The 14,235-nt window shown below is 48.8% G+C and overlaps 1 protein-coding gene across 2 annotated transcripts; it reads left to right on the top strand.

Moving 5' to 3' along the window:
• Window positions 1–8: 8 nt before the first annotated feature.
• Rad51d (RAD51 paralog D) lies at window positions 9–13,358 on the top strand. 2 transcript variants are annotated; one of them, XM_057775312.1, is made up of 10 exons: window positions 9–146; window positions 631–692; window positions 854–972; window positions 6,127–6,208; window positions 6,444–6,578; window positions 7,068–7,163; window positions 10,549–10,639; window positions 10,738–10,808; window positions 12,473–12,640; window positions 12,807–13,358. In XM_057775312.1, the coding sequence occupies exons 1-10, from the start codon at window positions 65–67 to the stop codon at window positions 12,888–12,890; spliced, it is 990 nt and encodes a 329-aa protein (XP_057631295.1). In that variant the 5' UTR covers window positions 9–64; the 3' UTR covers window positions 12,891–13,358. The 2 variants fall into 2 exon arrangements, with proteins under 2 accessions (XP_057631295.1, XP_057631294.1); XM_057775311.1 differs by having other exon boundaries at window positions 10,546–10,639.
• Window positions 13,359–14,235: the final 877 nt, after the last annotated feature.

The following is a 14,235-nucleotide window of genomic DNA, read 5'->3' as shown; positions in this document are numbered from 1 at the left end:
GGGGGAACGGACTCGGCGGGCGCCCACGTGACAGCCCCCGGGGCGCCCAACATTTGCAGGGAACATGGGCGTGCTCAGGGCAGGTCTGTGCCCGGGCCTCACCGAGGAGATCGTCCAGCTTCTGAAGGGCCAAAGGATCAAGACAGGTGACCTCGTGGGCTGGTAGCATACAACACGGGCACGACCACAGGGATTGGCGGGTTGGCGCCGCGGTTTTGGCACACATGCAGGGCGCTTCGCTTTTACAGGGGCCACACTCTGACCTTCTAGGGAGGCTGAGTTAGCAGGAGCCAAGCCAGAAACAGGACTTTACTGTGTGCTGGGCTCCTCGCCGGGTCCTGCATCAGGGCCTGCGCGCTTGAGATTGGAAGTAGATTAAGACCTTAGTGCCAGTGCACGTCTTTAATCCCAGCACTCGGGAGGCAGCGGCAGGCGGATCTCTGTGAGTTCGAAGCCAGCTTGTTCTAAAAGAGCTAGTTCCAGGCTGCAGGCTCCAAAGGCTACAGAGAAACCCTGTCTCGCAAAACAAAAACAAACAAAACAAAACAAGACATTAACACCATTTCCCAACAGAGGAAATGGTGATTAGCCTTTCTTGTTGCTAATCAGTTGCTCTTGGTCTCTTTCCAGTGGCGGACCTGGCAGCTGCTAACCTGGAGGAGGTAGCCCAGAAATGTAGTTTGTCCTACAAGGTGAGCTCACGGTGTGCAAGCTCCGTCCCAATGCATCTTCTAGAGCGGGTCCCCAGCTAAAGGTGGGAGGCAGGGAACACTAGACCTGGATTGCTCTGCGGGGCAAGCTGGTTGCTGGGCAGTCTGGCGTTCTGGAACCTGAGTGTACACCGTATTGGCAGGCCCTGGTTGCCCTGAGGAGGGTATTACTGGCGCAGTTCTCGGCTTTCCCATTAAATGGAGCAGACCTCTATGAGGAACTGAAGACTTCCACTGCCATCCTGTCCACCGGCATTGGGAGGTTTGTATGCAAGAAGATGAGCCTCGCCGGGCGGTGGTGGCACACGCCTTTAATCCCAGCACTCGGGAGGCAGAGGCAGGCGGATCTCTGTGAGTTCGAGACCAGCTTGGTCTACAAGAGCTAGTTCCAGGACAGGCTCCAAAACCACAGAGAAACTCTGTCTCAAAAAAAAAAAAAAAAAAAAAAAAAAGAAGATGAGCCTCTCATGCTGAGACTACAAAGGGCAGTCTGGAATTGTCAAAGAACCCAGAGGCATCCAGACTCCGGAGGGTTTTTTTGTTTGTTTGTTTGTTTGTTTTTAAAGATTTATTTATTATGTATACAATATTCTGCTTCCATGCTATGCCCACATACCAGAAGAGGGCGCCAGATCTCATTACAAGTGGTTGTGAGCCACCTTGTGGTTGCTGGGAATTGAACTCACGACCTCTGGAAGAGCAGTCAGTGCTCTTAACCGCTGAGCCATCTCTCCAGCCCTCCAGAGTTCTTTTTCCTTAGAGTAAAATGACAGGGATTCTTAGCCTCAGCACTATTGATGCTTGGGGCAAAGTAATTATTTGCTGGGGTAGGGATATCCTGCGCATTTAGCAATATCCCTGAGCTCTTCCCACCAGATGCCAAGATCACTTCCCCTGCACCTAGTTTTAATAATCAAAAATGTCTCCAGATATGACTCAGTATCTCCTGGGAGCCAACTTTTCCCAGTGAAGAGCCACTGTCCTATGACACAAGATGTCACTAATATCCCATTTTCCAGTACAGTCCCTGATATTTTGGGATAAGGCAAGTGAGATCAGGACAGGATTGAGATTTCCTGGGAGTCTGCGTCTAAGGTCTGACCCTTTAACACAGTTCCTCATGGTGTGGTGACCCCTAACCATAGAATTGTTTTCATTGCTACTTCATAACTGTGAGTTTGCTACTGTTATAAATTGTAATGTAAATATCTGGTATGTGACCTCTATGAAAGGATTGTTCGATATCTTTGATATCCCAGAGGAGTCAGGACCCACAGATTGAGAACCCTTGCCATAGGCTATAGCTGTTAGAGATTGTGGTTAACCTAAGAGGAGGGGCCGGCAGAGGTGAGCCCAGGGATATATAATCCAGAGCCTGATGCCTTTACCATAGGAGGCAGCGGCCGGGAACGTGCACACTCTCTGAAAAGAGCAGTTACATTGTGCTCTGTTGTTTGGGTTGGGAAAGAATTGGAAGACAACTGGCATTTTCTGGCCAAGTGAGCCTGACCTCTCTCCTGGCCTGTTTGTGCGGAGTTTGATGAATAACACTGCCATCACAAAGGTCTTTGGATTGGTCTGGCCCTTGCTGTTTCCATAACACATTCTCTTGGCAAGGTTCGCGTAGTCTGGTGCTTGCTCTCGCTGGTTGGGGGTCTGTGTTTGTAATCCATCAAACGTTGGCTGGGTTCCTACTGGGTGCCAGGCACATGCAGATGCTATCTGTACGAGTGAGGCGAGGCTCCCGCTCTTAAGTCTGGTGGTTGGTGTATACGGGAGATTTGTGAGTGTCCCAAGGAGGCACACTGGCTTTGGAGCCCAGGGAACTTATAAAGCTGGCATCCACAGAAGGAACAATGAGAAGGTACCCTGGCAGGATTGCAGCAGCAGCCGTCATGGGGTGGGGGCTCAGGGTGGCACAGGTAGCCTTGGCATTGGCAGACCACAGCCACAAACTCACCTTGACTCTGACATCGTGTTCAGCATTTCATGCATGCATTTCCATATTTTCATTTCTTTTTTTTTTTTTTTTTTTTTTTTTTTTTTGCGACAGGGTTTATCTATATAGCTCTGGCTGTCCTGGAACTCACTCTGTAGATCAGGCTGGCCTCGAACTCAGATTCGCCTGCCTCCACCTCCCGAGTGCTGGGATTAAAGGCATGCATTTCATCAGTCCTTCACAACCCCTAATGAGAGTTCGCTGCCCTTGAAATCATGAGTGTATGTGAGGAAATGGGGGTTCAGGTTCAGGGACCAGCTCAGGATCCTGCAGCTACTGGATGGTAGATTGGGCATTGGAGGTCATGTCTAAGAACTTAATTCTGGCTGAACTGTTCTCCAGTATGCCTGGAGGTGACATCTGTAGGCTATGGAACAGAGATGTGCAGGATGGACGGGCCAGCCCAAAGAGGTCCAGCAGGAATCTATCTGGTGGTACTGGTATGGGCTGTGTGGAGCTGCTCCAGGGTTGGTGACAGTGGAAGACACGTTGAAGGAGAGATGTGACAAGAGACTTTACTGTCAGATGGAGGGGGGAGGTGTGAAAAAGGGATTTGCTAGGTTTTCAGACTTCCCTACAATGTGCCATGCCTACATAGTGGACATAACTTTGAAACTCTGGAAGTAAGTCAAAGTTAATGAAATGTGTGTTAACCATTATTATCATTTTAGAACCATCAGCGTCTTATTTAACCATTAAACAGGGCCCTTGTTGTGGGTCTCGGAGTGCTGAGGGCGATGCAGATCTTTGCAGGGCAGTGGAGCATGTGGTACACCGTGGGAGATCTGTCGATGGGGGAGATTGGTTAGGCCTTGCGAGCCAGAGCTTCTGTCTGTTCATCTCTGTTGGAAATAGGGCCTTCACAAAACAGAAGGCAAGCTGTCTGAACGACTGGAAGAGTAACTAATGAGACATTCAGTGAGAAAGGTGGGGAGAAACCCCAGCATTTAGGCAGCCCTGGTCGGAGTCCCTCCACATACATTCATAGGCTCAGAAGTAATGGGGGACATAACGGTAGGGCGCCCCACTCCAGAAGCGGAACAGAAGCCAGGGATAGAAACAGTGGGAAATGTCTAGGACGCAGGTTTGGGAGTACGTCATGCAGGTGGAGCCTCGTAGTCTGGTACGTGGTGGATTTTTTTTTTTTTTTGAGATTTTATTTTAGCTGGGTACGATGGTGCATACTTTTAATCCTAGCACTTGAGAGGCCGAGGTCAGTGGATCTCTGTGAGTTCAAAGCCAACCTAGTCTACAGAGTGAGTTCCAGAATAGCCATAGCTGCACAGAGAACCCCGTCTTGAAAAACCAAAAATAAATAAATAAAATTTAAAAGATAAATGTACCCCACCACAGCTGGCTTTTTATTTTTATTTATTTTTTTTTTTAAGATTTATTTATTTATTATGTGTACAACATTCCTTCCATGTGTGCCTGAATGCCAGAAGGGGGCGCTGGGTCTCATTATAGATGGCTGTGAGCCACCATGTGGTTGCTGGGAATTGAACTCAGGACCTCTGGAAGAGCAGTCAGTGCTCTTAACCACTGAGCCATTTCTCCAGCCCCACAGCTGGCTTTTTAAAAGGTTATTTTAGTTTAATAACTATGTATTAATAACTATGTATCCGTGTGAGTGTGTGCACCTGTGTGCAGGGACATGTAGAGACCAGAGGTGTCAGATGTCCTGCGGGGTTGTGAGCCAGCTGCTCAGCCTCCTCTCCAGGCCTCACACCCAGTTTCTTTAGTAGGTTCTCTGGCTCAAACTTCGGTCCCATGCTTACAAAGCAAGCACTTTATTGACCAAGCCATCGTGCCAACCCCTACCGAATGGAGTTTTTTTTTTTTTTTTTTGGTTTTTCGAGACAGGGTTTCTCTGTGGTTTTGGAGCCTGTCCTGGAACTAGCTCTGTAGACCAGGCTGGTCTCGAACTCACAGAGATCCGCCTGCCTCTGCCTCCCAAGTGCTGGGATTAAAGGCGTGCGCCACCACCGCCCGGCCCGAATGGAGTTCTTAAACTCTGTTCAGAAGCAGGATCTACCTCTAGAGTCTCCAGTTGTGTTGCTGATGCTGTTGATCCAGGGCCCACCCTGGGAGAAGACACTGAGAGGAGCTGCTGTGATGGACCTGGGCTTCCGGTGTCTCGGGAAGCATGGGTCCGAAACAGAGGCTGGAGACCTATTAAGTAGAGGCTTATTAAACAGTCCCAGGGTGTGCGCAGTTATTCCAAGAAGCCACGGGGTTGGAGTAAGGACCAGATTTTGACTGGCAGGAGCCTGCGGTCCCTGGAGTTAAAACAGGTGGAATGGTGCCTGGTTGCTGTCTTCTGCTCCTAGGTCGTGGTTAGTCATCAAGAACCTCTTGAGAAGCCTGCCGTCTGTGATTGTTGCCGAGTTAGGGCGGTGCATGACAGTCAGGCGTCGGTCCATGCTGCAACACAGAAACTTCAGCCCCTGTCCTGGGCAGCACATGGAGGGTAGTAACCTGTTCCAGGTGGTTCAGGGGCAGAACTGAGCTTAGGAAGTGGCCATGTTTTGAGGTTCATCTGAGGTTTCCACAGCCAGAGTTTTGACAGCCAAGCCGCTCACTGTTCTTTTCATTTCTTCAGTAACATTTACTGTGAGCCTGCAGGGCATTCGGTTCTGTGCTAACACTCAGAGACACAACAGGGATAAAGACCCAGTCTTTGCCCCCGGGGTGCTCCTGCCAGATGAGGGAGGCAGACAAAAACAAGCAAATAAAAAATAATTACACACTCCCAGAATTAATAATTGAGTTTAGCAAGGTCTGGGGATACAAGATCAACACATAAAAATCAATTGCACTTCTCTGCACTCACAATGAACATGTGAGAACTGAAATTAAAAACAATGCCATTTGCTGTCGCATCTAAGGAAATGAAACACGTGGATCTAAGTCTGACAAAGCTTGTGTAGAATTTGTATGCTGGAAATGAAAAATGCCAATGAAGAAGATCAATGGTGACCTAAATAAATGGAGAGACTTTCTGTGTTTATAGGTTACAAGATTCTACATTAGTGAATGCCAACTTTCCCCGACCCCCACCCCCAATACTAGAGATCGAACTCAGGGCTTTGCATATGATAAGCATGTTCTCTACCATTAAGCTATCTCCCCAAATATGTTTTTTTTCCTTTCTTTCTTTTTCTTTCTTTCTTTTTTTTTTTTTAAGTCAGGGTCTCATGTGGCCCCTGACCTCACAGAGGCCTGCCTTTGCCTCCCTGATGTTGGGATTAAAGGCATCTGTCAACCCTGTCTCGAAAAAACCAAAAAAAAAAAAAAAGAAAAAAAAAAGGCAGGCATCTGTCGCTGTGCCCAATTTACTCCCCAAATTTATCTGCTTTTTAATAGTTTCACTCTCCTCTCTTTGCCCATCCCCGTTCTCTCCTCTTCCGCCCTCAGCCTGGACAAACTACTTGATGCTGGCCTCTATACTGGAGAGGTGACTGAAATTGCGGGCGGCCCAGGTAGCGGAAAAACCCAGGTACCCTTGGGACCAGCAGCAGGGAGGGTTGGGGGGAGGTGGGTGCATTGTCCTGGATTCCTTGGGGAGTTCTTGCGGGTGTCCCTGTGGATTCCAAGGTCAAAACAGACCAGATGGGCACTGAGAATGGACATGGCCTTGGCCGGTGTATGTTGTTGGAATCTGGGCAGGCTATGGTGGGGAAGCTGCCTTCCAAGGGCTTAGGTTTACCCAGCGCCCCATCTTGTCTCTGAAGGTATGTCTCTGTGTGGCTGCAAATGTGGCCCACGGCCTGCAGCAGAATGTACTGTATGTCGATTCCAATGGAGGAATGACAGCATCCCGCCTCCTCCAGCTACTACAGGCTAGAACCCAAGACGAGGAGAAACAGGTAGGGGGCAAGATGGCTGGGTTCCTTTAAAATCCCGATGCTAGAAGACTCCATGACTCTTTACATTGTAAGAAAATACACCATCTGTAAGAATCATCATTTCCTGCTTTGAAACTGGAGAGTCCTCTGCTTTCCTAGAGCTGCTCGTGTTAATGTCATCATCCCAGCTTGGATGCCACCCACACTGATTCTCCAGGAACTTCCAAGTCCTCGAATACCGTAAATCAGAGCCAGCAAAGCCCAGCATCTGCGTTTCCAGCCCATTTCTTGCCAGGGCAGGCATCACTAATCAATCATATCTGTCCTTCCCGCTGAATTCTGAATGTCCTACAGCTCAGTGCCCAGGTATCACCACTGTAAGATCCAGCCCATTAGGCAAAACCCATTTGCCATTCTGGCTGCCAGCACTGTCTCTAAGTGCCTCTTTGCCTTCTCAGCTTTATGATTGCTCTTTATCGCAAGTCCCTGCTTCTCTTTCCCACCCCACAGGCAGGTGCTCTCCGGAGGATACAGGTGGCTCATGCGTTTGACATCTTCAGGATGCTGGATATGCTGCAGGACCTACGGGGCGCCATGGCCCAGCAGGTGAGCCTGTGGATCTGCCTGTTTCTGCTTCACCCAGCTGGCCAGATGTTGTCTGTATCGAGGCAGGTGTCCTGCCACCGACTCTGCTTGCAATACATATGTCCAGTGTAACAGCCCCAGCTGTGTTTGCCACCCCCCTCCCTCCACCCTTGCCTGCCCGCGCCCCAGATGGAATTCCTTGCTGCTTAATTCACAATTCATCTGCTTCATTGTTTACAGGCTACCGGCCCTGTACAACAGTGAGCTCCTTGAGTAGAGGATTATATAGTCTTCACTTCTGCATTACTCACTGAAATCAGTTAGGAAACTATGCTTGGGGGCGGGGAGTGTCTCGCTATGTAGCCTGCCTGGTTGGGAATTTACAGAGATCCCCCTGCCCTGTCTCTTGAGTGCTGAGATTAAAGGCAAGCTTCAGAACATCTGGCTAGGAGACTTGACTCTTGAGACAGTCTGATTGTCTTTAGTGAGACTGGAGGCCGACATTGAGTCCTGTGTCTGATTCTCCAACTCTTTGCATCAAAATCACCACCACAGCAAGTGGCTGCTGCAGCCCCTAGCATTTTGTCCACAGCCACATGTGCTCCATATTCAAGCAAGTGGGCGATAGATGATTTTTTTTATTATCTTTCCCCTTTTATTAAGATGAAAATGTAGCTGGATAGTGGTGATATACACCTTTAATCCCAGAAATTGGGAGGCAGGGGCAGATGGATCTCTGAGTTCAAGGCCAGCCTGGTCTCCAGAGTGAGTTCCAGGACAGCCAGGGCTACACAGAGAAACCTTGTCTTAAAAAACCCAATAAAAAAAAGAAAAAAGAAGAAAAAGCTTACTACTCTAGGACCACTAGCAAATTAGATCCCTAGTGTCACCAAAAAAAAAAAAAAATATTTATGAATTTATTTGTTTGTGTGTATGTGTGTGCATGTGAACATATATTCATAACATAACACTTGGAGTCAGTGGATAGCTTGCAGAAGTTAGTTCGTTCCTTCCACCATGTAGATCCTGAGACTCGAACTTGGGCTGTAAGGATTAGCAGCAAGGGCCTTTATCCCTCTTCTTACATTTAGTTAGCCAGGTTGGTTTGGTTTTTGTTTTGGTTGGTTTGGTTTTTCGGTTTTTCAAGACAGGGTTTCTCAGTGCAACCCTGGATGTTCTGGAACTGTAGACCAGGCTGGCCTTGAACTCACAGAGATCCACCTGCCTCTGCCTCCCGAGTGCTGGAATTAAAGACACGTGCCACCAATACAGGTTTGGTTTTTTAGTTGTGATGATAAGGATCTGGTGAGGAAGTTTCATGGACAAAGGCCCTTGCTGCCAATCCTTACAGCCCAAGTTCAATTCTCAGGATCCACATGGTGGAAGGAACGAACTAACTTCAGCAAGTTAGCCACTGGCTCCAAGTGCCGTGTCATGACGACGTGCACACACAAATAAATACATAAATAAATATTTTTTTGTGACACTGGGGATCTAATCCAGGCCTATACACATTAGGCAAACGCTGCCACTGAGGTATCCCTCCAGTCATAGCCAAAAGCAAATCATCTCTATACGTATCTTGAATTGGGGGCTGGGCCCATCCTCACTGATATCAGGAGATTTCTACCCAGTACCTGAACATGTTCAGACTAATGTTTATAAGGAAGGGAGAAGGAGATTTTGAATGACTCTTGACTTTTTTTTTTTTAAGTTTTTAAAATTGTATTCTGTGTGTATGAATGTATACCCATGGCTTGCTTGCCTGGTGCCCTTGGAGGCAAGAAGAGAACATTTAATTCCCCTGGAACTTGTTCTACAGAAAGTTATGAGCCATCTTGTGGCTGCTGGAATCAAACCGAGATTCTTGGCAAAAGCAACAAAGGGCTTGCTCTGCTGTTTAGCTGGATAGAGCTGAGAAGTGCCTAAGACGGTTGGTTTTGTTTGTTTTACTTATTTGTATTTTACATACATTGATGTTCTGCCTGCATCTCTATCTGCGTGAAGGTGTTGGATCCCCTGGAATAAGAGTTACAGACAGTTGTGAGCTGTCATGTGGGTGCTGGGAACTGGACCCTGGTCCTCTGGAAAAGCAACCAGTGCTTCCAACCGCTGAGCCATCTCTTTAGTCCCAAGCTGGTTGGTTTTAACTTCTCACATTTCTGCCATCCTCTTAGACACATTGGTAACAGGTTAGGAGTCAGAGGCCGGAAGATTGACACACAGTTCCAGGCTGGAATTGAGACACACAAAAGGCAGAGCAGAAATGCCAAATCGCCAAGGCTTGGCCAATGGGCAGTGGAAACAACACGTGTAGCAGAATCAGGATCTGAGAAGGGAGAGAAGAAAGGAAGCATGGAAGACAGCTTAGATCTACAGACGCTAGGATCATGCTCACATGTGTGTAAAGACACCAGATTATGGTGTGAGAAATGGCATCCGGTTCTTAGAAAAACAACTGCCTTTATTTGTTGTTTTTGAGACCGGGTTTCTTTGTGTAGCCCTGGCTGTCCTGGAACTCGCCCTGTAGACCAGGCTTGCGCACACCCCCCAGTCCTGGGGTTAAAGGTGTGCACCACCACAGCCCAACTGAAACAGGCTTGTGCACACCCCCCAGTCCTGGGGTTAAAGGTGTGCACCACCACATCCCAACTGAAACACTTGCCTTTATTTGGAACCATGGTAGCTATGGGAGAGGAGGGCTTAGGGAGGTAAACTCTAGGAGATGGAAACGTGAATAAGACTAAGGGGCTGAGGATGTAGCTCAGGTAGAGTGCTTTCCCAGCATGCCCTAGTGGAGAGCTAACTCTTCAGCAAATAAAGAAAATCCTGGGGATTTGAAGTGAAACTGAGCAGCAGTGAGGGGATTCCGAAGAGGAGAAGGGGCTAACAGGCTGGGTGTGAGATTGCCACTGGAATCTGCGTGGGGTTCCTGAATGAGAGCTTGTGGTGTCCTGTGGCTTAAGCCATCCCTGTCTTCTAAATCCTCAGTAGAGTCTATTATGCTTTTGAATGGGTTGGGGAGGTGCTTCAGTGAGGCCTGTACAGCTGGATTTTGGGTAGGAATGGTTGTTTATGACTGACTTCTTTTTTTTTTTTTTTTAAAAAGGATTAAACTTCATTTTTTCAGTTGTGTGTGTATGTACACACATGTACAACTGTGAGCACATGCATGCCACCCTGTGTGTGTATAGGGGGTGGGGGTCAGAGAGGCTAACTCTGTGGAGTTGGTTCTCTCCTTCCGTCTTTTCTTGGGTTCCAGGGATCAAACTCGATCTTCCAGGATTGTGCAGCAATCACCTTTATCTGCTGAGCCATCTCTCTGGCCTCATCTTCTAGTAGAGGCGCTTGGCCCGGGCGTCCCCTAGAGGTCACAGGTCCACCACTGCTTTTCCCATCCCAGCAGGCGACAGCTTCTTCAGGCACTGTGAAGGTAGTGATTGTGGATTCTGTCACTGCAGTGGTCGCCCCACTTCTGGGAGGTCAGCAGAGGGAAGGTAAGTAGCGAGGGGGAACCCGGGGACAAGGTGAAGACTTCACCTCCCTGCCCTGACCTTTTGCCCTCTGCTGCCCCTCTCGTTTGCTCCTCCCCCAGGCCTGGCCTTGATGATGCAGCTGGCCCGGGAGCTCAAGATCCTGGCCCGGGACCTGGGTGCGGCAGTGGTGGTGAGGAGACTTTTCCTATGAACACAGTTTCTAGGTGTAGCTAGCTTTCTGTTTCTCTTAAGTGTCAGCTTGAAACTATAATAGTCCTTAAGGCAGAGGCCAGAGCGCAGAGCTCAGCTTCCACGGGTCAGAGGGGTTTGGACTAGGGACTATCTTGTTTTGGGGGTCTTTTTATTTGTTTGTTTGTTTGGTTGGTTGATTGGCTTTTCAAGACAGGATTTCTTTGTATAGCCTTGGCCATCCTGAAACTCATTCTGTAGATTAGGCTAGCTGCAAATTCAGAGATCCGCCTGGCTCTGCTTTCTCCTGCTAGGCTTAAAGGCATGTGCCACCAGCACCACCTCCTGGCTCTTGCTCTGTGTCTCTATAACCTATTTCATTGTTACTGGTGTATATGTGCTCATGCTCAGAAGAGGGTAGGCATGTGTGTGCCGTGGAACACATGGGGAGCTCAGAGGACAATTTTTTTTTTGGGGGGGGGGTTTCGAGACATGGTTTCTCTGTGGTTTTGGAGCCTATCCTGGAACTAGCTCTTGTAGACCAGGCTGGTCTCGAACTCACTGAGATCCGCCTGCCTCTGCCTCCCGAGTGCTGGGATTAAAGGCGTGCGCCACCACCGCCCCGCGAGGAGTGTAATTATTGAATCAGGGCTACTTGTTACTTTTATGTGTTTGATACAGTGTCTCACTAGGCTGCTCAGGCTGGCCTCAAACTCCTAGATCGAAGTAGTAGTCCTACTTGAACGTCCTGAGGGACTGTAACTACGGACATGAATCACCACACCGAACTGCATGTGTTTTAAATGTCTAGATAGGTCATCTCCTATTTTTTTTTTTTTTTTGGTTTTTTTTTGATTTTTTTCGAGACAGGGTTTCTCTGTGGTTTTGGAGCCTGTCCTGGAACTAGCTCTGTAGACCAGGCTGGTCTCGAACTCACAGAGATCCACCTGCCTCTGCCTCCCAAGTGCTGGGATTAAAGGCGTGCGCCACCACCGATCATCTCCTATTTTTGAGGAAATAATATACTAGTCTGTGCACCTGCAGGCAGTGTGAAAGACTGTTTCCCTGCTCTTTTGTTCAAGTTTGAGGTCCTGGACCTTCTTCTCCTGGCTTCTGGATGTTTGTGGGTGCGTGGCTATAGGGAAGGAATCATAGTCACTGTATCTGACTTGTTTAAAACTAGTCCCAGAGAGACGGGCGGTGGTGGCATACACCTTTAATCCCAGCTCTCGGGAGCCAGAGACAGGTGGATCTCTGTGAGTTCAAGACCAACCTGCTTGGTCTACAGAGCGAGTTCCAGGGCAGTCGCCAAGGGAAAAAAAATTAGTCCCAAAGTGGGACTCCCCTCACCCCAACAGACACACTCCAGATGCCAAGGATTGAGTGCACTGGTCTCAGGATACCTTTGGCAGGCCCAAACCCAGCAATGACTCCTCTACAGGAAAGAATGACTAAAGGTGCCCCGTGGCTTTGTGTCAGACCCAAAGAACCAGGACTTTGTGGGAAGCTGGGTGTGGATCAGAAGCCCTGGGTTGTAGCTCTAGATACAGCTGTAAGTTACACCACCTGGGAGAGTCAGAGATCTCAGATTTCTTGTCTGTACAATGAGGCGGTAGGGCAGGTGTCCTCTGCATTGCCCTCACGGATCTCTGTCCCTTCCTGCAGGTGACCAACCACTTGACCCGAGACAGAGATGGAAGGAGGTTCAAACCTGCTCTGGGACACTCCTGGAGCTTTGTGCCCAGTACCCGAATTCTCCTGGATGTCCTTGAAGGGGCTGGAACATTAAGTAGTAGCCAACGTACAATGTGTCTGACCAAGTCTCCTCGCCAGGTGAGCCAGCCCAGGGGGTGCCAAGGATCTTGGGCCCTGGAGAGGGTGGTTTCCACGCCCACTGATATCTTCCTGAAGGATTCTTTGATGCCAAAACCCTGAAGAAAAAGCTGACCACTTAGATTGCTTGATTATATCTCTCCCTCTCTCCTATCTCTGCTTCCAGCCCACAGGTCTGCAGGAGGTGATAGACATTGGGACTCTGGGGACTGAGGAGCAGAGCCCAGCACTGCCTGCCGAACAGACCTGACGCTGTTGATTGGACAGCGTTCTTGCCTGTCAGCTGCTGGCCACTGCCCCTAGGGACCTGGCAGTGTAGGTGTCAGGTGTCGGAAGACAAGCTTCAGTTTCGTCAGCTTCACTCTGTGGGATCTCACGGAGCCACGGCCAGAGGACGCAGCGGTGGGGAACCGGGGGGGGGGATGGGCCTAGAAGTCCATCGTGGGCTCAAGTTTTCTTCCTTTGTGTCCACCATTTGTCTCTAGTGGGGGTTGAGGTCAGCCTAGCTTGGGGCGTCTCTGAAGAAACACAGTCGTGACTGGCTGAATAGCTTCCTGGCCCCGTGGCAACATCCATCACACAGTAATTGAGCCAGGAAGCCTTCATCCCATCCATCCCCATTTATCTGGGCCTCTGTTTTCCCACCTGCAAGATGGAACTTCCTTTGTCTCTGAGTTACTCAGTAGAAACAACCTCAGAAATATGAAGCTCTTTCTATATGTCCTTCTCTTTTTTTTTTTTTTTTTTTTTTTTTTTTGGTTTTTCGAGACAGGGTTTCTCTGTAGCTTTGGAGCCTGTCCTGGAACTCCCTTTGTAGACCAGGCTGGCCTCGAACTCACAGAGATCCGCCTGCCTCTGCCTCCCGAGTGCTGGGATTAAAGGCATGCGCCACCACCGCCTGGCTATATGTCCCTCTCTTAAAAATATATAAAAAGGAAATCCCCTGAGCCCTAGAGCCAGCTGATTACTCCCAAGAAGGTTGTTTTTCAGTTCCTGCGGTGGGACTTTCAGAGAATGACTTCTTCCCTGCTTGCTGACTGGGTTTCACACACCTGCGTACATCACCCTGATAGGTGAGAACATGGGCTTGCTGCTGTCCCAGGGATATAATTTACCGGGGAGGAAGGATATGACCTGCTCCCAGTGAACCAGACACTTGTTTCATATGCATGGTGCCCTGTGGGATTCTTCCTCAGTATAGAGTAACCAGAGGTGCTGAACCGTGGCCTAACCCATAAACAGACAGAGGAGAATTTGCACAGTAAATAGAACCAGCTGGGAAAATTGATGCTGGCATAAATAATACATGGCAAATCTAGTCTTTTATACAGAAATTCATTGCTGGTGGCTCTAAGATGCAGTATAATTACACCTCTCGTCCTGCCAGCTGTACCACAGCCTCGTGTCCTAGTGAATAAAATAACCCCCTGTCTGTTACCAACACTGTGGCCATCCATCTGAGAGTCGTAACTCTGGCTCAGAGGGGAGGATGGTACCAGGGAATGGAATATAAAAGATAGAGTAAAGAAATGATCAGGATTGTTTACGGACCACATTTTTTACAGGAAGGTCACGCTTGGTTAGAGAGCCTGTTG

This window comes from Chionomys nivalis, chromosome 7 (genome assembly GCF_950005125.1).
Source record: "Chionomys nivalis chromosome 7, mChiNiv1.1, whole genome shotgun sequence".
In the NCBI taxonomy this organism is placed as follows: Eukaryota; Metazoa; Chordata; class Mammalia; order Rodentia; family Cricetidae; genus Chionomys; species Chionomys nivalis.
The sequence above is the reverse complement of the archived record's forward strand: the minus strand, read 5'-3'. Positions and strand labels throughout refer to the sequence as shown.

Coding starts and splice junctions, on each gene's coding strand:
- Rad51d (XM_057775311.1), top strand. CDS start 65: ATGGGCGTGCTCAGGGCAGGTCTGTGCCCGGGCCTCACCGAGGAGATC. Junction 6,209..6,443: donor CAGGTAGCGGAAAAACCCAG/GTACCCTTGGGA, acceptor TTGTCTCTGAAG/GTATGTCTCTGTGTGGCTGC. Junction 7,164..10,545: donor GGGGCGCCATGGCCCAGCAG/GTGAGCCTGTGG, acceptor TTCCCATCCCAG/CAGGCGACAGCTTCTTCAGG.